This window comes from Prionailurus bengalensis, chromosome C1 (assembly GCF_016509475.1).
Source record: "Prionailurus bengalensis isolate Pbe53 chromosome C1, Fcat_Pben_1.1_paternal_pri, whole genome shotgun sequence".
In the NCBI taxonomy this organism is placed as follows: Eukaryota; Metazoa; Chordata; class Mammalia; order Carnivora; family Felidae; genus Prionailurus; species Prionailurus bengalensis.
Genome location: NC_057345.1, coordinates 179,416,894 through 179,440,892, shown reverse-complemented (window position 1 = coordinate 179,440,892; position 23,999 = coordinate 179,416,894). Strand labels below are relative to the sequence as shown.

The 23,999-nt window shown below is 39.4% G+C and overlaps 1 protein-coding gene and 1 long non-coding RNA gene across 4 annotated transcripts; one reads left to right on the top strand and one right to left on the bottom strand.

The window, feature by feature from the left end:
• Positions 1–537: 537 nt before the first annotated feature.
• On the bottom strand, positions 538–9,307 carry NABP1 (nucleic acid binding protein 1). Of its 3 annotated transcripts, none has more exons than XM_043577351.1 (6): positions 9,144–9,307; positions 8,091–8,229; positions 5,423–5,494; positions 3,668–3,743; positions 3,152–3,218; positions 538–1,911 (listed from the first exon to the last, which is right to left on the bottom strand). In XM_043577351.1, the coding sequence occupies exons 3-6, from the start codon at positions 5,482–5,484 to the stop codon at positions 1,742–1,744; spliced, it is 375 nt and encodes a 124-aa protein (XP_043433286.1). In that variant the 5' UTR covers positions 5,485–5,494; positions 8,091–8,229; positions 9,144–9,307; the 3' UTR covers positions 538–1,741. The 3 variants fall into 3 exon arrangements, with proteins under 3 accessions (XP_043433286.1, XP_043433285.1, XP_043433287.1); XM_043577350.1 differs by having other exon boundaries at positions 8,530–9,163; XM_043577352.1 differs by lacking the exon at positions 9,144–9,307 and adding an exon at positions 9,021–9,123.
• Positions 9,308–9,347: 40 nt separating this feature from the next.
• Positions 9,348–22,449, top strand: LOC122481586. The gene is made up of 3 exons (XR_006296894.1): positions 9,348–9,541; positions 11,083–11,176; positions 22,019–22,449. It is a non-coding gene; the product is annotated as an uncharacterized LOC122481586 (long non-coding RNA).
• The last annotated feature ends 1,550 nt before the right edge of the window (positions 22,450–23,999 follow it).

Here is a 23,999-nt window from a genome sequence, read left to right as displayed (position 1 = left end):
TATTCTCCCATAAACAGCTTACAGTATTATCGCTCCTACCGCTAGATTTTAAAAAAGGTTTTTTTAGTATTTTAGTATTTTTTTTACTCCAAGCGTTTGTAATTTTGTGAACATCTTAAGAAAATATTAGTCACAAAGCCAAATTAGCTACAATCATTGAGTAGATGATTAAGGAAAAACTTCTAGCACACATAAACCCCAGTTACTGAAGTACTATGAACCATAAATAAGTTCCTTGAGATTAGTCATCATCCACCTCTAACACTCTCCACAGTGCCGAATATGCAGCGTGTAATGAAATCGTTAGATACACTGAATTAGGGTACGTGAATATTCTGGCGCCAACTTTTATATTCGAAGGCTATGGAGTTCTTAATAAAACAGAGTCTACTTATTTTGTGACTTAGGTAGGGGAAAAAAGACAGTGACAAATACAGAGCTAAGCAGTCGCCAGGCTGAAGCAACCATTACAACTACGGTAAAATGTGCTGGCTCTCCACTGTAAATCATTCAAAGAGCAAAAATAAGGTAGGTCTGTTAACATTAATGCAAGTTTTATTCAAGAGATAGTACTGAAGAACTGAATTCTAACAACAGAAAAATTTACCAGTTATCCACTCTACAGTAAAAAGTGGAACTGGGGACCACTTAAAACACATAAATAAATTCTACCTTTACATTTCTGAATAAAGCTGTATTCACTTGAGAGAGAGAGAGCCATGTAACTTTTGCTGATAAGGCTTTGTGAATTGTGTTCAGAAACTCTGACAACACACACATACATACACTCTTCAAAGAAGGCAAGTCCCTAGGATTTTCACTCCAGGATGAGTTTCTGTAAGTACTTAGGACTCTCTGACTTAAGACTGCATATTTCTACACGAATTCGATTTGAATTGCCTTCATTCTAATATCTATCCATCACAATTTTTAATAATTAAATCAACATTTATTATGACTTTATAACTCCCTCAAATTACACGTTAATATTTGACATGGTAGTTTCAAAAAATAAATATTCAAGGCCTCAAGTTTTAAATTTTCCTTCAGTGTAATGCGCAAAGTAGATAACAAATATTAATAGGACTACCCTAAAATAAATGCAGCTTTCTTATAAAAATTACTTGTTATAATACAGTTCCCATTCTATTCTGTAATTCTGACAAAGAATATATTTTTTGGTAATAAAACAAGAGTTTAGAATGGTTCAGTCCTTGGAAAACCTTAATGGCAGTCACTCAGTGAAGACATCAATCATTCCTAGAGTCCCAACTCAAAAATTGCTATTAGCATTGACTGAGTTTTTGTGGTTTTTTTAGTGGTTATTGCTTCAGTTGGCAATACCTGAATTTAAGACAAAAGAACATCTCCCACTAAGCCTTATTTTAAATATTACAAAATGTATACAGAAGATAGACTCATAGAGGCTATAATGCTGATGTCTTAAGTAACTCACCCACGAAATGGGTGCAGGCTTTTTAGAGGATAACCATAGATCTTCTGGCTCTAAAAATAAATGCCCCTACTTTTCAGAGTGTTCCCATTCTTCAAATTCTTCAACAGGAGACTTGAGCAGCTTAACAGTTTTGCTATAAAAACAAACCACTCTTGTTACCAAACCAAAAACAGAAAAGGAAACCGATAAAGGACATAGTTTTCACAGTTAACGATAAATAAAAGTGCAGTAAGTGTTCAAGTAGGGCATGTAGTTTAAAAACTACATGTGAGTATTTGGCATAGGTCATCTTTTAAAGGCTCTCCGAGGGTCCCTGCCATTACTTATTGTGGTCATGACTGTTTGATTATTAGCCGTTCCTTGTAGCTGTGGATTTGTAGGTCCCCGGCCATTGCTTCTACCAGCATATGAAAATTGGCATCCCCTTGATTCTGGGCCAGTTTGAACCCCATTTCCTAAAAGAGAATATAAAAGTTCATCATCATTTTCAGACACTGACCTAGATCTACAGAAGTACACCTATCTGAAGTCCTAACACACACTATTAATGCTAACAAGTAGTATTAGAGAAAACAAAGGCCTTTATTGTTAAACTACTGGAAAAAACTCAATGTGGGCTCTAGGTTTTTCCAGATGTATGATTACTGTAAATACATTCACTTGATGCTGATCAACAGGGAGACAGAAATAGATGATTGGGCAATAGAATGAAAAATTAGTAGAGTACAAAAGCAAAGGTAATGCACTGCCTACATTGTAAGGGAAAAAGAAAAAAAAAAACAAAGGGGAAGATGGTGTATGAACACTGGCATTAGGTTCAAACACGGTTAATAATACTTCAAAAGAACAGTGTAATTCTAACTTTGCAAAGAAAAGACAGCAAGGTTTCCCACAATGTGATGATCACCAGCTGTGCCAAAACACGCAGCCCCAGGTCAAATAAAACTTCAGCCACCCTAACAAACTCCAATCCCAAAGACTTTTCCTCAGTTATTTAAGAATAAAAACTTCAAAAGACCTTTAACACAGCTGTAAGCACCATTAACATGACATTTGAGAGTATTTGAGGTCTTTGTAAAGGCGATTCTTTTAAAGAGGCAGCTATCAGCATGTGAAAAATTAAGGTTGAGCTATTAGTCTAAAGAAAAAAGGCTTTTGGTGTGCCAAAATGACCAGTAATTGTGCACCTATTAAATAACCACTAGATCACAGAAATTTTGTTTAAAAAAAAAAAAAATCGATGGAAAAACATATTATGCATCACCAAAACAGATTTCTTGTTATTAGCCACTGTTTAAATATAGAATGTGCTCTGGAGGTGGGTGGGGGGATGGGTGGAATAGAGGGGATTAGGAGGACACTATCTTCATGAGCACTGAGCACACATGGAATTGCTGAATCACTACACTGTACACCTGAAACTAATGTAACACTGTATGTTAACTACACTGGAATTTAAATTACACAAATAAATATATGTGTAGAAACATTTTTAAAAAATGTGCTCAATAAATTAGCTGCAGAAGGTATCTGCTATCTAGACAATCAGTTATTTAGGAATTCCCTGTTAACCAGCACTTCCCTTTTAGTGCAAGTCTACGCCTAAAAACAATTTTCTTCTAAACCCTTCACAGGATACAGTCTCTTAATTCTTAACATCTCATCACAAATACGAAAAAAAAAAAAAAATCTTACCCACTGGTCCAAATGTACCTGTACCCATATTATTATTCATGGAATTATTCTTCTGTTCATTTTGTGCCTAAAAAATATGTTTTTAATTTAACCAGTTGAAAATCTATTAAAAAATTATTATAATAACATGTTGTATCCACTCTTTAATTGTTAAAGCTTTTTGGTTTTTGGTTTTTTTTTTAATAAATTTTTTTAAAGATCTACCCAAGTCCATTCAATGTTCACATTCAGGAATATTTCCCAAATCTTTCACAGCTTCTGTTACATCTTACTGTATTTTCCTGACATTACTCCCTACTCCTCAAAGTACTAAATGGCATATATATTTAATACACGATACTAAATACATATACAGACTCACAAAACATAGAGAATAAAAATACTTTAAGATTTTTTTTTTCAACTGTCTTCATTATACCCTGGGTACGACAGGGTTGGGCACCTAGTCACAGAATTAAAGTACCCAGTCGAAATTAGCCTAACCATAAAAATAGACTATACGTGTGGATTAATTACCCCTCTGCTCTGTTGTCCTCGATAATCTGGGTTGGGTTCACTGAAATTTGGCACTTCTGAATAAACCATACAAAATCTGAAAGAAAATAAAGCACAAAGTTAAATGACTTCTAAAATAATCAACCTTTCTTCATAGAACATGCATAACTGATAGGAAAGAAGAATTTAGGTGTCAAATGAATTAACCAAAAAGCAACATGCTAACTACTTATACAACAAAAAGTTCCAAAATGCTATTTTGTTCCATAAAACAAAGTAGTTGAAAATATCCAACTGCCTACATGTATAAAACATTCTATTTTTTATTTTAATTCTGTACTGCAAAAAATAAATCATGTCAAAGATCAAAGACACAGAAACACATCTTTGTGCTGTTTTTCCATATAGGCTGATGCCACTGAACCATGTTTAGGGTTCCAGAGTGGTTTTTCCAGCAGTGGTGATGGATTTGCACTGATCCATTCACACACTCTCATCCAGTCCCTCTTTTGACCAATCACTGTGAATCTGCAAAGATAATCATTCACGGTTAAGAGTGGAATGTGCAGGTATGAATAAAGACAAGTGGCTATAAAGACAAGTTTATCCCAATGCTTCTTGTAGGTCGACTATGGCATATGTTAACATTACACATAAGCATTTACTTAGCTCCTCACCCCATAAATAAGAAGTTAAAATCAATTTTGGCAAATCCTAGACTGACCTTGTCAGTCACTAAGAACTGATTGACCTCCAGTGGTTCTTCACTTAAGTGACCTCTATTATTATAAATACTTCTGTACACATGAAGGTCAGGACAAGATCCTAAATCCGTTGATAATAACGATGCTAAGAGCTTTCAATAACATGTTGCTCTAATACTATTCTAAAAACAAACATAAGTGAATTCTAATTTTTCTCCTAGCAAAAGCAAAATGTTGTTTCTGATCTTCAAAAGCCAGCAACATTGCTTTATCTTTTCCAAACAAAGAATCTTATCCCTGTAGTGTGGAAGAGTATCTCCCCCACAACCCTTTTTTCAGTGCCACGTGTGGCTTCTCTTTAAAAATATCCTCCAGTGTGATGGGCATTACGTAGGTATCTAAGCATTAACCAAACAGAATGGACTAATGATCTGGCTCATTGCTAACACAATACTTTATGAATACATCCCAAATGTCTAGGCTGATATGGAGGCTGAATTACCTTTACACCCCTAGAGAGGATGGTTCCTCCAAGTCAGGGTGGAGATTACGAGGGTAGTAGTGTATGGAAGCTCGCATTGTGGCTGCCTGTACGGTACCTAGACTGTGGATAAATACAGGACTTCAATTGTCATCGCTGTAAGTCCTTTTATCACGAGTACAATCCACCCATAAATGAAAAGAGATAAATTTATGGCCTGAAACCTAGGTTCTTACCTAGCTGCTTATTTGGCAATTCCCTAGAAGACAGAACTTATTTCAAATGGCACTGTGACACCTGAAAGCTGCACATTCCCAAAGCCTACAGAAATGGCCCCCGCGGAGCTCGTCTCAAGTGCAACTGGATTCTCTTTGCTGGGGAAAATGGACATTCTCAACCACAAGAAACAGAATAGATGGCTATTAAACTGGTACATACGTGTAAAGTGGTTTCTACAGTCTGCTGTGGAAGGCATTCAGTATACCAGTCAAGAAAAGCCAAGAGAAATTTATTACAGTTAATACCTACCAGTTACTCTGTAGATATTTTATGCAATGTATTCAATTATAGGAAATGCATTTTAATACTTACTCCCCAATTTTTTGAAGTTCTCCACCCCTTCCAGTATAAAGTGTCAAACACCCTTTCCACATGGAGGCATACCTAGACAAAAAAGAAACATCAGTTCTATAGTCACGTGTATGTCCTTCTACTTAAGTAAAACTTTATCCTTTGGTTTTTTTTGCATTAGGTTTAGGTGGAGATCAAACTCTGTGTTTATGGTAATAAATCAAATACAATTCATCTCATTTTGATTGTTACTTACAAAGGAATACAACGAAAAACAACTGCCAAATTCTGACATAATTGTCTTACCTATAACTACCCTTAGAGAGTTGAAAGTCTTTTTTGCAAGGTAATAAGCATTGTTATACTCCAAAGATCACGTCTTTAGCCTATTAACAAAAGAACTTTCAACTGTAGAGATTTAAGCAGAAATTATTTTTCAATCACAGAATTTATAAAAATCAACACCAAGTGTTTACTTTTACACTCATTTACTTGGTCTACTCAGAAATTAATAGAATAGTTTTTCCTCTGCCTCCTTAAAACACATAGGGTAGATAAGCTACTGAAAATTTAGTAAAATTCAATCAAGGACCTTAAAAAAAAAAAACCCAATCTCTCACCTATCTGCCTTTCCAAATCTGCAATTTTTAGCATCAACTTGGCTGAACAGATTATTTATTCTGATCAACTTTGTACACAGCATCATTAAATATTCCTACACACAAATCTAATAGAAATGTAAATTAAACATTATAAAATCAGTCCAAGGTTTGGTTTTCAGTTGTTCTCCATACAACTACAATGGTAACCTTATGACTTAGAAGGGTGAATTATAACTAAATGTTGTTTAAGTATAGTGACGGTTCCTCTTTTAATATAGGTTAATACTTACTAGTTCCATACTATATATTCCTCTTTAGTAAGGACATATTTATTAAAGACTCCAGCACACTCACACTATACAAAAAGTGACTTGGAAGAGATAGTGCACTAATATTTCACCTTGGTAGCGTAAAAGTTAATGCATATTGAGAAAAAATTGGAAGTTACTACAAGTAAACATTTAACTGGCACTTGTGTTTTGGGAATGAGATCAACATTAGCAGGGTGTCCTGATAAACCTATGAATATTCAAATTACCATTATTTAGATGTCCGCCTTTCTTCGAAAACTACTTTTCTTAGATACAACCTGAATTTAAGGGCCTTCTAATAAACAGGCCAGACTCCGCTGGATATGTTATTTTAGTAAATAAAGTATAAATATTTCCGTTTTACAGAAGACGAAGTTAAAGAAGTGTATTAACCTCAAGGTCACACTGTAGTTAGGAAACAGTGGAGTTTCTTTACTTTTGAATTTTCCTTTAAATTATATTCCTTGAAATTCCTGTACAAATACTATACAGATACTGAATTTAGTTTTTCCACAAATTTTTTGAGGGCCACATCTATGTGTTTTCCGTGACTACAAAATATGAAATATCTGAAATGGGATGCTGTTTACACTGTATAAGATACTTTTAATCACTGGATGAGAAATACTTTGGCAGCCAAAAAAACTTTAATTATGCTAATCCTCACCACACCCTCACAGGCAGGAATTCTTTTGTGTAAGCTACAGATATGGAAATTTAAAAGACAGGATTAGTGTCCTAATGAGTCACTGTATGAGAATAAAATGTCTACGTTCTGACTCTCACTTCCTTCTTTGATGACACTGCCTCACTTCCTGAAGATGTTGTAAGGCCTGGAAGATATTATCAAAGGGCTCTAACCTCCTCCATTCAGGGTGATCCAACACTTCTCTGAGATTCTATTTACTTTGCCAACATCAATCTCCGCCCACTTTTCTTATAGTTGTGACAAATAAATTCTAATTCTACTGACCACAGAACTTCCAAAATCCATTTCAAGACCCTTTTCTGACCTTATACCCTCCTAATTTAAATACCTGGTAAATTTTTAAAGGCAGGATAATTGCCAATCAAAAAACAGACAAAAAAAGGTGTGCTAAATTATTTTTAAAGGCCAATCAGCCAACTGAATCTTTTGGATGGAGGTAGCAAAGACCTCTTTCTGCCAAACATTTCCTGCATATCATTCTGGTTTTTGTACTATGCTGACCTTACAGCAATAGGCACAGGAAATTACTCTCCAGAAGGTGCCTTCCAGATATTGTCAACTTCCCCTCTTAATATTTACATCCGAGTACAAATTTGACACACCACAAAAACTGCTAAATTGTTCAACTACAATCTTATGTCCTCACTGTCTAAATAAAATATAGGCAGGATTTCAAAAGTCACTAAAAAGGGGGAAAGGTTGGAAAAGAGCTGACAATTGTATTCAAAAATTTGTGGGGGGTAGAAAAGTATTGACTATATTAATTTTATCAATCTACTAAAAATACTCAATAATCCCCGAAGAGTATTTAAAAATCTACTTAACCTGTAAACTGAGGGGGGAGTGGGTTAGATTCCCTGGTGAAACTGAACACTTTTACTGGCAAGGGTATTACATCCCAACGCTGTCCACTATCTAAAGTTAACATCCAAGGGGCTCAAAACTGCTTGGAGGCCCACAGAAAAGAATGGAACTCCAGAACTTGCCAAGATCCCCCATCAGGCAATGATTCGGCAGACTGCTATTTTGGAAGCATTCTCCCTCCTCCCCATTTTGTGCACACCTACCCTCTGGTCAACCGAATAATATCCCCTGGCTGTATAAGACCTCCGATTTCATCCCACACGGAAATAGTGATGCTGCCCGTTTTATCTGCTACTTTGCATGATCTCACTTCATGGCCGTCTTTGGTTTTGGTCACGCGTCCTGTGAAGATTTAAAAATCACAAGGGGGGAAGGGGTGTATTAGATGAGGACTTCCAGAAAGGATCTAACTCCTCCTCCGGGATCCAAACGCAGTGGAAAGGTGGGAAGAGGTCGAGCCCCGGGTTTTCGCTGCAGGTTGGATCCGAGCCCCGGCGGGGGCCACCAGGGCCACGTGGATGGGGGGAGGGGAGGGGGAACGGAGGAGAGGAGGAGGGGAGCCCCCGGCTAGCAGCGGCGGCGCCCTTCCCTCTTGCCCCAGAACGCAAGGGGGCGGAGGGGTGGGCTGCAGACCCCACTTACCTATCTCCAGGACAATAAAGACGACATTTAAGTTTTTCAGTCCGGGCTTAATATCTTTTATAAAAAGAGGTGGGTCGCTGACCCCATTCATATTGAGGCAGGTGCGGCTACGGCTGCGGAGACGCGTGTGGGCAGGGAGTGGGACAAAGCTTCCCACCCTCCCGGGCAAGGGCGAGGGCGCAGGGGAGACTCTGGGCGGGGGTGGCGAGAGAACGGGCAGAAAGCGGTTAGTCAGGGATCACGGAAACCAGCCCAGACGGCACTGAGTCCAAAAAAAGGAAGGAAAAAACCGGGCTCACAAGTTTAAAAAGAAAAAAAAGATGAACTAGTCCACACGCAAACCCCGCTCCCAACGGGGCGACAGAAAGGCAAGCGTGCGAACCGCCTCCTTTGGGTAAAAAGGCAAAAAAAAAAAAAAAAGGCAGCGAGGGGACGTCTCTGCCCTGAGTCCCCCTCACAGTCACAGCACACACAAACACACACACACACACCACACGCGGGCGCGCGCCCAGTCTGTTCCAGGCTTCGAGAAGAGACAGACTGTGACAGCGAACCCGGAGCGGAGACCTAGCAACCGCGCACTCAGCGTCCCAAACAGCGACTGCCGAACGCACCCGCGCGCAGGCTGGACCCCAACCCCGGCTGCCACGCCCCTTGTGACGTCACGTAGCGTCGGCACGCCCGTCGCCCGGCCCTCCGGGCTTGTAGGAAGAGAAGCGAGGGGTCCGGAACCGTCCGGCGTCGTCCGCGCAGCCTCCCTCTTTCCTCCCCGGCTGTCAGCCTGGACCCCGCCCTCTCAGCCTTCCAATAGGCTCTCGGCCCCGCCCCGCCCGTTCCTGCTTCCGCCATCGCTGCGCCGCGTCCGCTTTGCCCTGCAATTTTCCCAGTGCCGGTTTCTAGTGCTCGCTGTCCAACTTCAGGGTATTTTTGCTCTCGCTCAGAGTTCAGACGTCCACCCCGGCCATTTAGTCCCGTGGTCACAAGGAGCAGTTGCTGTGTTAGGACTCAGTGGGTACGTTAAAAAAAAAAAAGTGTGCAGTTGAGTCCAGGTTTAGACCTGGGTAACTAGTTGGGTGGAAGGAAAAAAAAAAAACCAAAATAGGCAGGGATGGGTCTTTAGCCACAATGCTGGAATTTTAGTACCAGAAGGGAACTGAAGATTAATTCGACCGCCTCTTTTTAAGCATATGTAAATTGAGGTCCGGAAGGGTGAGATATTTGGTTGAAAGTCACCCAGCAACTTGTGAGCAAGCAAGACTTGAACACCAGTCATCTGACCTGGTCTTGGCACCTTGGCACCTTGGCACTGTAATAGTAGGCAGATAAGTAGTTAAATTCCTTTGCAAGTTTCTTATTTTTCCCTTCCCCTCGTACATGTCACCCCTTTGTCACTTTGCTTTTCTTCTCTATGCTTTTTTTTTTTTTTTAATGGGCTTACTTTTAGGGAAGTTTTAGATTCACAGCAAAATTTAAAGGAGAGTATAGAGATTTCACATATATCCCCTACTCCCATGCATGCTTGTCCTCTCCCATTTTCATGTTCCCCAGTGGAGTGGTACATTTGTGATAGTTGATGAACCTACATTAACACATCACTATCCCCCAAAGTTTATAGTTAACCTTAGGGCCCACTCTTGGTGTTTTATGTTTTATGGGTTTGGACAAATGTGTGATAACTTGTAGTCACCATGACAGCATCATACGGTGTAGTTTCACTGCCCTCAGAATCTGTGTGTCACTTACTCATCCCTCCCTCTCCCCCAGCAACCACTGATCTTTTTACTGTCTCCCCAGTCTTGGCTTTTCCAGAATCTCATATGGTTGGCAACATATAGTGTGTGACCCTTTCAGATTGGCTTCTTAGTAACGTGCATTTAAGTTTCCTCTGCCTTTTCATGTCCTATCAAGTTATGCATTTGTTTTTATACATCCAAAAAATCCTGTAACAGCAGTTAGAAACCCTGAGATATTATAACCTGGAAAAAAAATGAATAAAGTTTTCTTTACCTCTTTGCCCCACATAGTGGAGAGGCATGTGCTTTAGAAACAAACCTGGGCTCCAACTCCTTAACTGTGTGACCTTTGGGAAAATTGATTAAGCTTTCTAGTCATAATTTAAAATCTGAAAGATGAAGCTGGCCTCAGGGAATTACGTAGGATCACAAATAGTCTAACCAGTGCCTAGTAAATAGTAGATACTCAATACTATTTCCCCCACTTATTTTTTATTATTAAAGAAGAGAAGGGGCGCCTGAGTGGCCCAGTCAGTTAAACATCCCACTTTCGCACAGGTCATAATCTCACAGGTTTGTGAGTTCAAGTCCCACATCAGGCTCTCTGCTGTCCCTGCAGAACTGGCTTTCGATCCTCAGTCTCCCTCTCTCTCTACCCCTCCGCAAGCACACACCCGTGCACTCACCTGCTATCTCAAAAATAAACAAACATGAAAAAAATAATAAAAGAAGAGGAGAACAAGAGTAGCTTAAACTGTGATTGCTTAATCCTTCCATCAATCCTATGTGGTGACTGCTCACTTTTATCCCCAATTTACAGATGATGAAACTCACCAGAGACCACATAGCTAGAGAATGGCCAGACTCAGTTTTGAATCTAAGCAATCTTGACTCCAGAGCCCTCCAGCTTAAAGGTAATGTTTAGACTTAAATTACAGCGGTAGAATTAAACATTTTAGTAGTACAATGCATCTGTAGGGCTTTAAAGAATCATCTCCTTAACTATTTGTGATGGTGACAGAAATGTTGAGAAGAGTCAGAATTTGCAGGGCAGAAGCCTTAATTTTTCCTTGATTCTTAATATGTTTAGATCAACTCCCACTTCCCAAACATCTGCGAGGAAGTGGCATAGATATATTACAGCCCGAGAAGAGTTTCAGAATGATCAGATTAATAGGAGAAACAAGACATTCTTAAGGAAGCAGAAGCTCCCATCACATGGACAAATAAGGCCAGGAGAGCCAAAGCACGGGTATAATGCTAGAAAGTGGTGTGAAATAATCTCATAGGTATGATTTCAACATCAAATAAAACAAATGATGAAACATGTAATGGCAGAACCACATCCATCCTCAGGGCTCCCAAAGACTACCATCACTTCAGATCAGAAGCTCTGATTCCACCAAGATTAATCTAGCGGGACTTGATGCTTCATTTAGATTTTACTCAAAGGTATGTTCTTCAACACAGGCAAAAACGTTCTCACAGAAGTAATATTTAAATAAGACCTTTTAAAAAAAAAAAAAAAAGGTGGACAAGATCTTTCAAGGATTAACAATAGATAGGAAACCAATTAAGAATGTTGGGCACCATGTAGCCGAGAGTTTGGACAAAGCAAATTAGCCACTCCTTGCAGCCTCAGTCATTTGTTCCCAGAAAGGGGATTAAGTAGAGCTGCTCAGACTAATTTTATTGACACTGATAAAGAGGAACCAGTTAGGAAACCAAGCCCCACAAAAGCAGAAGCTGATGCTCCTCAGCCCAGCCCCGCCCTTACCCCACTGGAGAGAACTCAGCCCAAACATCTACTTCCTTCCCTGACTAACTCAGCTGTTCTCAGAAAGGAAGTGGCAACCAAGTGCTTTTTCATTCGCTAAAATTAAAGACATCTGAGAAACAAGATGGTGTGGTCAGTGCTGGAACTCTTCAATCCAGGCCAGTCGGTTTCAACGAAGCCCAATCACTCCTCAAGAGTGGTGGTTAACAAAAAGAGAAAGAGGCTGTCTAGAAAAACAACAGTTGCCAACGCAGATAATCTTTCCTAATGTACAATTCAATGAAATAAACAAAGATCCTTTGTCACTGAGGACGAGTCAGTTAGGTCATAATGATTATACCGCTGATTCTTCACTACTTTCACAAGATTACTTCATGATTTTCCTTTTAAGACTATTGTTCCTCAGGCCCTCCTCATTTGCAGAGACCAAACATAAACTTATGAGACAGAGGCTAATGGCCAGAACCTCAAGACCACCATTCCGTGTGAAGAAGATATTGTTTAGTGAGATCCAGTACAATACAGAAGGATATCCATCAGAATCCTGTACATAAGGTTCTGGTTATCTGGGTCCTCAGTGATAAAGGTTTTCCTGTAAATTTTGCCACCGCCCACACCCATGCTCACTAACGTGTTTTGCTTTCTGGGATCACAAAAATCATTTTCACTTTCGTTGCATTATGCATCCATTCAAAACTATTACAACATCAAAATAGCTGGCCAAGGAAAATAGCTGACCAGTAGTGTTTGAAATTAGACATCTTCTGTGGTGAAACTAACAAAAAATTAACAAGAACTACAGTGTTCTCATATTACAGAGGTGATCTACTTTGTAATATAATTGGCAAGATCAGCAAGAAATGGTGTTTTCTTACTCTTCTTAAAAAGATTTAACCAAAAGACTCATAAGTAATGTTTAGTAATATTTTCAATATGTAATGCTAACACACTGAGCATTTGCTATGGGCCAGGCATTTTATATTTATAAGCACTTTATACTTATTAATATATTATTTAATAATTAATATACAAGAAGTTATTAATATATTAATATATTTAATAATACACAGGAAGTCATTTTATAGTAAGTTATGGAGCTACGATTTAAAACTGTTCCATGAAATAGTTTTATCTGTAAAACAGGTTATCTGCCCTTAAAAGTGCATTTCTTTGGTTATCTAAGTGGGTAATTGGATTTTTTTTGAAGGCTTTGTAGTTCATAGTGATAAGTGAAATTACACATTACTTAATCCCTAATGTCTGATTGCAGTGGGGGCAGTGAAGTCCCCTTGTGAGGAATAACTTTGTAGCTCCTCTTGGGAAGAAATGCATCCCTAAGTAGGTTAATTCAACTGAGCTAGATTATCTTTTTAATGATAGCATGAACAACTTTGGTTTCTGTGTTCTAAAAAGTTTCTTTCAAGTGCACCACACATCTAAATAACCGCCTGAATTTATTGTTTATGCAGCTGAGAAAACAAAATATTACTGGGAACTGAACTCAGAATTCATAAAACAAAACATTTCTTTATTGGGAGATTTTTCTAACTGGAGTATGTATCATAATCCTCAGACTTATAGGAACATTGTAGGAAATGCTACAAATCACACATACAAAGAACATGAGAAGGTCTCTGTTGAATCAGAATTCTTTTTCATACTGTGTGTCTAGATGCCTCAAAAAGAGTCACTTGCATGCACTGAGAGATGATTAGGTAAGAAGGTAGAGCCCTCATGAATGGGATTGATGCCCTTATAAAAGAGACCCCAGCAAGTTCCTTCAGCCCTTATGCCATTGGGAGGATGCAGCAAAAAGACAGGCAGGCCCTTACCATACACCAAATCTGCCAGTGCCTCGGTCTTTGACTCCCCAGTCTCCAACGCTGCGAGAAATAAATTTGTTTTTTAGAAACCACCCAGTCAATGGTATTCTGTTAAAGCAGCCCCCATAGACTAACACATATGTAAAAATAAATAAATCCAGGGTAATTTTCAAAATCAACTCTCCTGGTTTCAGAATCGCATTCCTTAACATACTCTAGTTGGCCTTACAAGGAGCATGTAACAGTTTCGCATAACATCCTGCCTGAACGTGTTAGGGTAGAGGGCTCGATGACTCTTCATGGAATGTTTATTCTCTTGGTTTGCCGATAATAAAAATAAATACCTTTTCTTATTGCAGAACATTATACCATTTAATCTTTTTTCTTATTTATTTGTTTAAGTAATCTCTGCACCCAATGTGGGGCTTGAACTCACAACCCCAAGATGGAGAGCTGCATGCTCTTCTTATTTTAGAGCATTATATGGGGTGCCTGGGTGGCTCAGTCAGTTCAACATCCAACTTCAGTACAGGTCATGATCTCACAATTCGTGGGCTCAAGCCCCACGTCGGGCTTTGGGCTGACAGCACGGAGCCTGCTTCAGATTCTCTGCCCCTCCCTCTCTCGCACTCTCAAAAATAAGTATTTTTTTTTTTTAAAAATCAACCTATAGAGCATTAAAAAGCTCACGCACATTCTCTCCTTTCACACGCATGCAAGCAGGCATGTATGTCAATAAGTAACCTGGAAGAAACAGCCAATGCTTCCATACACACCCCTAATTAAGAGTATTTTCCATGTGGACATGGAGTGTCTGGGTTGGAAGAATGCTTACATGTAGATAATGTACTCTAACCCCTTCTTTTTGTATATGAAAAAAATACAGGCCCAGAAATGTGAACAAGAGTACCACTACAGCCCCTAATGAATTAGTGGATCTCAGTAATAATCATTATCATGACAAGGGGGACATCCAGTCCAAAACAATTAAATCAGGATCCCTAAAGGTGGGACTCAGGCATCACTGTATGCTAAACCACAGCAGGTAAAAAGGATCTTTTTTCCAAAATATTTTCCTTATTTTCCACATACCTATTAATACTCTGGAACACTATTTCCTTTACTCTAGCTTGAGCAGTCCTGCACTGAGATAAATTTCCAGAAATGAAATTACTGAATGTATAGTGAAGACTTCTGACATGTATTGTCAATTGACATTTTAGGAATTTTGAAGAGATTTATACCCCCATTTGCCCTTTGTATATTCATCAAACATAGTTTATTAACTTATTCAACAAACCTTTATTGAACAACTACTATGTGCCAGCACTGGGACTGCATCAGTTAAAAAAAAAATTAATACAAAAATCTCTGACTTCATGGAGCTTACATTCATTTTAATGGGAGTAGACAGAAACAATAGACTAAATCAAGTTATATAGTATGTTAGAGGGTGATGAATGCTAAGTTGGAAAATGAAGCAAGGGAGGGAATTGAGCAGGAATGACTGGTGAGAGTGGCAGGAAAGGTGACATTTGAGTAAAGATAAAAAGAAGAGGAAGCCATCGAAAAGGCTCAGGCTGCCTGGCTTTTTCCAGCAACAGTAAGCAGGTTGCTGTGACTGAAGCAGAGTGAGCAAGGAGAATGTGTAAAAGATGAATGGGAAGGGGACATATCATATAGGAGGACTTGGACTTTGACCCTGAGACAGGAACCTGTTGGAATGTTTTGAGCAATGACCCACATGCTAATCAGACTTAACAGGATCACTCTGACTATAGAGAAATAAAAGGAGCAAGGGTGGAAGCAGGAAAGACAGTTAAGAGATTATTGTATAAATCCATTTGAGATATGTTGTGGCTTGCACCCAGGATGGAAACAGTGACCTTGGTAAGATGTGATAAGAATTTAGGTCTATTTTGAAGATAGAGCCAACAGGCTTACTCTCTGGTTGTAAGCGGAGTTTGAGAAAATGAGATGCATCAAATATGACTTCCAAACTTTTGGTCTGAGCAACTGGAAAGAAAGCCGTCAACTCACCGAAAAGGGGAAGACTACCAAGTGGAACAGTTGGGGGGATGTGGAAGGATCCAGAGGGCCACGTTAGACATGAAAAACTGTGAGAAGGAAGAACACCGCAAGGAGAGCGGTGTCCCGGATGCCAGGTGAACCGAATGTTTCCATGAAGAGGTGGTGATTGTTGTGTCAAATGCAGCTGATAGATGAGGTGAGCTAAAACTGAGGGTTGATCAGCAAAAAGGAAAGTCATGGCTGACCTTGACAAGAGCAGTTACACGCTGGAGCTGGTGAAAGCTTGAATGGATCCAGTCGAGAGAGAATGGAAGTCAAGGAATTGGAAATGGTAGAACAAGGATGCCTAACTCTTTTGAGGGGGATTACTGCAGAGCAGAGGAGAGAAAGGGGCCAATAACTTAAGAAAAATGGAACAAAAGAGATTTGTTTTTAATATATGAAAAATAATATCGTGACTGTGGGCTGAAGAGAATGATTCAGTAGATGGAATTTCTGGAGACACCTTCTTGTGCTTGAGTAGGTAAGAAGGGGTGGGAGCGAGGGGCCCTGTGAAAGGGTTGATGGGAGCATGGAAGATTCTAGCACTAGGGGAGATGCTAGTGGGTGGAATGTCGTGGTGGTGTGAGCGTATGGAAATCCTCTTCCGGTTGCTACTACTTTTTTGAGTGAAATAAGCCAGATCATCCATTTAGAGTGAAGATGGGGAGGAGATGCTGGAAGTTTGAAGTGTGGACGAGGATATGAAATCATCGTCAGGGAATGTGGGACAGTGAGTGAACTAGGGAAATGTATTACGATTTTACAACAGGACTGATTTCTTACTTGAAGGCAATTCACAGTAAATTTAGAGTTAGACCACCGCACGTAGTTTTGTATTTTTTTCTTCAGATATGTCCATCTGTGAAGGTTTGGGCACAGACTAGACTGAGACCTACTGAATTGCCAGTGTTGGAGTTTTGACAAGTGATAGTAACCCTGTTTTGTTTATAGTACATGTTTTACAGATCTTTCCTGGTTTGTGATTTGCCTTTTCCTTCTATCTCAATTTTTTTGTACTACAGTAACTGTTTATTTTCATATGGTCAAATCTATTATCTTTTCCTATGGTTTCTTCCATTGAGCTTTTACTTGAGGGAGTCCTTCCTCAAGAAGGGATGATATAAACTTTCTTCTATACCTTCCCCAATTTCTTATGGTCGAATTTTAACTCTTTAATCTATCTGTATGTATGCTGTGATGCAAAGTTCTAATAAAATAGTCTTTAAAAAGTTTCTTCTTCTCCACATTATTAAAGAAACAATTCCTTATCCTTGAGTTTGTGATTTCTTTAAAATATCTTTCTATATTTTATAAGTTCTAGTTCCAGGTTATCATTTCTAAGTTACTAATTCTCAATACTTAAAATGCCTTAACAATTGTATGTTCATAATTCTTCAGGATCAGATAAGGCAAATACCAGCCTCCAGCCTCTCTGTTACAGACATTCTTTAACCATTCTTACTTATTTTTCTAGAAAATTCTGTCATGATTCAAAAACAGACCCCTCTCAGGATTTTTTTGGAATCAAATAAGCCTAAATTTTAATTTGGGAAATATCAATTTCTTTATAATATTTAAGTTCCCAGGGGCGCCTGGGTGCCTCAGTCAGTTAAGCGTCTGACTTTGGCTCAGGTCATGATCTCACAGTTCGTGGGTTTGAGCCCCGCATCCGGCTCTGTGCTGATAGCTCAGAGCCTGGAGCCTGCTTCAGATTCAGTGTCTCCATCTCTCTCTATCCCTCCACTGCTCACCCTCTGTCTCTCTCTCTCTCTCAAAAATAAATAAACATTAAGAAAAATGTATAATATTTAAGTTCCTCATTCAGGAATCATGCTCTGATTCTCTATTCTGGTCTTTTAAATTGTACCGGGTTGATTACTCATTCATGTTTTTATACACTTCAAATACCCCTGAGATACAGTTTTACTTTGATTTTGATTTTGCTAGAATGAGTCCTCAAGTAAATTCCCCAGAAAGAAAAGCAGAAGGTAAATTTCTGATACTTTACAAAAAAATTTTTTTTTCCTCTTATGCATATGATTTTTTGGGCAGGTATAGGATCTTCAGACTGTAGTTTTTTTCTCTTGATAGTTGTCTCTAAGTTCAATGGATAAAATGTTCCTTGAAATACTATGACAAGGGAAAAAAATGGAAAACAACCTGTATGTCAAAAAAAAGATTTATTAACAATAAGTTAGTGAATCATTAGTAGGGAAGTCTGAACTATTTTCAAAATGAGGTAAATATATGCACATGATAAAGAAGATTATGTGGGGGAAAAAATGAGCCTGCATAATAATATGTATATTATGATTAGATTTTTGAAAAATAAAACCCTACATAGGTATATATCGGTATATCTGTTTTCACATCTGTTTATCGGGAAGGACACATCAAACAAATATTAACAAATCACAGTGGGTATTAAAACCAGTGTGTGTGGGAAGAACTTTCACTTTTTACTTTCTGTACTCTAAGTTATTTGAAGTTTTAAAATTAGGTATTATTCTTAACAGGCATATAGTTTTATACAGCCAGTGTATACATTTACTTCACCTTTCTCTGCACCTAAACTGTTGACCACTCCCTCCCACAAACACTGGGCTGGGTGCTTCTTCAAGTATTCCCATGCCATACTATATTGATTTGAATTCTACAACTTTTCACTTTAATTTATAATTGCCTTTTAGTCCATTTTTTCCAAGCAGACTGAAAAGTCAGGTACTTTCCCTATTTCATCATTTTCTGTTATACCTTATGAAGTAATTGTTCAATAACTCTTTGCTGCAAATGTCAATGATTTGAAAGAGAATGTGTGTCATGTAGTTCTCCGGAAAGTAAAAGAGGCAGTGTTCGGTAGATAGAAAAGAGAAGTGATATAGGCATAGTGGAAAGTCCTGAGGATGAGCTGGGTTCATTGATTGGTAAGCCAGTCCACCCCGGGAATGGTTCCCTTAACTGCCATCTAAGTAGGTCAAAGGGAACAAGGTGGAGACTTAACTGGAAAAACTACTCAAGAGAACTAAGAAGGTCACTGGCCCTCTCCATTGGGGGAATTCCACACCTAGATAGGAGAGTATTATGTCAGGGTCTTTCTCTGGTAACCTAGCTGTTCACATATCCTCTGTGGGCAGGAGCTGTAAGAGTGGCGTGAAACTTCTGAAGGGGAAGTTGGAAGGCAAATAATCATGGTAAAAGCAAGAGAAAGCAGGACTTGCTTATTAGGGAAAAGACCAAGCTGTCCCCAAAATGAAACGCCAAAAAGTATATATACATCTACATGCGGAGCGTAAATAACATGGAAGTTCACGTCCTTCTCATGTTACAGTAAGGTGAGCAGTTCTGCTTGGCAGGGAGTCTCTACTCCATAGAGTCACTCCAGGATCCACCCTCCTTCCATTTTATTATTGCTTCACTGTTCCCTGAGGTAATCTCTTCATCCCTATGGTCAAAGTTAGGTTGTGGGCACATTCAGTGCTCCCACCTATGGAAAAGGCAAAGAGGAATTCTAAGGCAAGTGGCTTATCTTTTAAGATCGAGATGACCCAGAAATAACACATTACTTCAGCTTACATCCCATTAGCTAAAACTTAGCCACATAATCATATCTAGTTTTGAAAAGAGGATAAAGATGTAGTCTAGCTGAGTAGCCATGTATCTAGTAACCATCCATCTATTTTTATGGAAGAAGGAAAATATAGGCAGGGAGAAACCAGGAGTTTTTGCCATACAAAGAAATCAAATATTGTGCTCGTAAGCTGACTGATAAAAGTGGCATTGAAACCCTATTGGCCATGAAATGCTGGTCTAAGACTACTAATTTGTGTGCAGTGCAAAAGCTAAAGCCTATGGAAGTAATTTAAAGCTAAATGCATTTAATTTAAAGGATTGTTTTTTTTTTATAAAATTTTTTTTTCTTTTCAACGTTTTTTATTTATTTTTGGGACAGAGAGAGACAGAGCATGAACGGGGGAGGGGCAGAGAGAGAGGGAGACACAGAATCGGAAACAGGCTCCAGGCTCTGAGCCATCAGCCCAGAGCCCGACGCGGGGCTCGAACTCACGGACCGCGAGATCGTGACCTGGCTGAAGCCGGACGCTTAACCGACTGCGCCACCCAGGCGCCCCAAGGATTGTTTTTTTATTATGAGATAACGTCCTTTCTATTTTTTATGTTAAAATGCCTTCGATACAGTGAGAATGGTAGATTGCATGTCTTTTTTTTTTTTTTTTTTTAAGTAAAACAACATTGACAATACTACATCAGTATTCCCATTTTCCATTTTGTGTCTGTGTGTTTGTTGAGATTTTACTGATCCTTCAAATGTTTATACAGGACCAATGTTCCATATGACAACCAAACACAGAGGGTCAGCAGAGAGGCCAGTAATTAGGATGGTTATTATCCCCTACTCTTCCCTCAACACGAAGATGGCATCTCACCCATAGGTTAGGTTTTCTAAACTCTCCCTGCTGGAGCTACCATCGTCTCCCTCTCCATAGCCAGTTAGGTTCCCCTCCTCTGGACTCCCATAGTACTCTTTACATGGTTCCACCATAGCATTTATCCTACTGCATTGTATTAAAAGTTAATGTTTCTCCTATTTGAACATGAGCACCTCGGAATAGGGACCCTGTGCCCATTGAAGATACTAGTTCTTTTTGAACAGGAAATATCTGTATTAGTTTGTTGGGCCCACCCCAGCAAAATACTACAGTCCTAGGTGGTTTGAACAACAGAAATTTGCCTTATCACAGTGTATCATTCTAAAGTCAAGGTGCCAGCAGGATTGGTTGCTTCTGAGGTTTCTCTCCTTGGCTTACACATGGCCACCTTCTCACTGTATCTTCACGTGATCTTTCGTTTGTGGGAAGGGATCCCTGGTGTCTCTTTATGCACCCAAATGTCCTCTCCTTATAAAGACACCAGTCAGACTACATTAGAACTCACCCCAACAGCCTCATTTTAACTTAATCACCTCTTTAAAGGCTCTGTGTTTAAAAACAGGCACATTTTGGGGGCACCTGGGTGGCTTAGTTGTTTAAGTGTCCAGCTCTTGATTTCAGCTCAGGTCATGATCTCACGGTTGGTGAACCGGAGCCCTGCACTGGTCCCTGTGCTGACAGTGTGGAGCCTGCTTGGATTCTCTTATCTCCCTTTCTCTCTGCCGCTCTGTCTCTCTGTCTCTCTTTCTCTCAAAATAACTAAATAAATTTTTAAAAAAACGGCACATTTTGAAGTACTGGGAATTAAGACTTCAGCATATCAGTTTGGGTGCAGACATAATTCAGCCCATAACAACATCTTTATGATCTTTGAGGATTATAAACTAATCAATGTTTTTATTATTGATTGATTTTTTTGATTAGTTTTTTATATTAGAGTGAGCAGGGGAAAGGGGCAGAGGGAGAGAGAGAATCTTAAGCAGACTCCACACTTGGCACAGAGCGCGATGCAGGGCTCCATTCCCTGACCCTGAGATTATGACAAGACACTCAACAACTAAGCCACCCAGGTGCCCCCATGTTTTTATTTTTAAATCAAATCAGTTCTACACACAAATGTAGAAGTAGAAAGTCAAAATCTCCTTTCATCTCACTCTTCATGGTAGTCACTCCCAAAAGTTAGAGGTAATCAGTGATTCTGGAATGAATGAGTGAGCAGTAAGGTGGTCCGCTATTACACCTGAGGAAAATGAGACACCAAAAGGCTAGGCAACAGTTTTAAGGTCGCAAAATTACTTAATGGTAGGAGGACCGTAACCCAGTTCTACCAATGTCTCACCTAACATTCTTTCTACTATCCTGTGCTTCTTCTTTTTAGCATTTAATTGTTAACTAAAACTTGTGTTCGTCATTTTTTAACACTAAAGTGTGTAAGCTGAAGATTTTATATTTTTCTGTAAAAGTTACCAAACTCAACTAATATAAATGCTTTTCACTTATAACTTGTCTTAGGATCTTCATGCAGCAAGAAACAGATATTCATTTAGATTAGTTTTCAGGTACCTGTTGCTGCATAACAAATCTTGACAAAACTTAGTGGCTTAAAACAGCAACTGCTTTATTCTTATGATTCTGTAGGATGGCCGTCTGAGAGTGACTTCTGATGGCCTCGCCAGCAACCACACAAGGTCTCTTACGGCTAAGACTCTGGAACTCACACAGCGTTGCTTTTGTCACCGTCTGTTGGTCAAGGACAGTCTCAAGGCCCACCCAGATTCAAGGGAGTGGAGAGATAGCCTCTGCATCTTGATGGAAAGGGTGGCAACATCATACTGCAAAAATGCATGTGGATACAGGAAAGTGTGACTCATTGGGGAGCATTATTATAATGTTTTTCCATAGCTGACATTTCCCACAGGATAACATTCTGCTTGCCAGCCTTCCTGTTATGCCCACAGCTTCCTTTAAATAGGGGTGCTTGGGTGGCTCAGTCGGTTAAGTGTCCAACTCTTGATTTCAGCTCAGGTTATGATCTCACGGTTGGTGAGATTGAGCCCTGTGTCATGCTCTGCGCTGACTGCAGGGATCCTGCTTGGGATTCTCTCTCCCTGTCTCTCTGCCCTTCTCCCACACTTGCTCTCTCCCTCTCTAAACAAACAAACAAACAAACTTTAGAAATAAACAAACAAACAAATGGAATAGTTCATATGGTTTCATACTTTGTACTGTGTAACTCCACCACCTGGCTGTAAGAAGTTGGACTGGAAATTAGTGCTTATATTAGTTAGGATTAGAACCACGTTCCAGTGAGACAAAATCCCACATGGCTGGGTTTAAACAAGATAGAAGTTTATTTCTGGCTCTTGTCAAAGTCCAGAGGTAGGTTCTTCAGGATTGGTATTGGCCCCTTCTATCTGTTGCTCCATTGAGCAACAGTACCTCCCATTTTTAAGGTTGCCTCATGATCATGATATAATTGTCACAACCAATTCCACCCAACAGGAAGGGAGAGGGGGAGGAAAAATAGAACCCACTCTATTTAAGGATATTTTATGGAAGTTACACATCCATCTTCCTCTTATATCCCATTGGCCTGCACTTAGTCACATAGCCATACTTATCAACACAGGAGATTGGGAAATGTACTGGTGGCCGTGTGACTGGCCAAAACTCCGGAGTTCTATTACTACAAAATAAGGAGAGAGTAGATACTGATGGGTGATCAGCAGTCTCTACCACATGCTTGACCTAAAGGCATGTAATGTGGCCTGGTATGAGATATATGCCCAACAGAGATGTATGATTTATTAACTAATTCCTTCTGCAAACATAGTATACATTGTGTCCTTTCTATAAGCCAAGCACTGTTCTAGCTACTAAGAATAGGGTAGTAAACAAAGCAAAGTCCCTGCCTTCCTTCAGTTAATAAACTCTAGTTGGGAAAGATAGGCAATAAACAGTATATTGTAAAATACTGATTTTGTGCTATGAATAATTGGTGTAGGCAAGGGGATATATAGTTAAGGCATGTGGATAGGAAGGGATTCGTGTCCCTGACATGTGAGCAGGGACACGAATGAGGTGAGGAACAGGCACGAAGTTCTAGGGGAAAAGGCACAGGCCAAGAGAACCGTGACTTCAAAGGCCTTATAAAGCAGGAGCATGTTTGGAATGTTTGAAGTAAGGAATCTGGCGTAACTAGAAAAGGAGCTGGGGGAGTGATAGGAGATGGGGATGTGGAGATAGCTGGAGATTAGACTATAATAAGGACTGGGTAGTGGAGTGTAAGATATGCTTTCTTTAGGAGTCTGAAAGCAAAGTTGTGTCAGGGGTTCACAAGGTCACCCCCAGGTTCAATAATTTGCTAGAAGGATTCACAGGGCTCAGCGTACAGTCAGACTTAATGGCCAAAAAAGTAACAGGATGCAGAGCAAAATGAGCAAAGGGAAAAAGTGCATAAGGCAAAGTGTGGAGGAAATCAAGTACAAGCTTCCAAGAATCTTCAGTGGAGTCACACAAGAGGAACTTATTTCCTTCAGTGACAAACTGTGACAACAGGTATGAAATGCTCTCTACCAGGGAAGCTTATTACAGACTCAGCACCCAAGGTTTTTTTGAG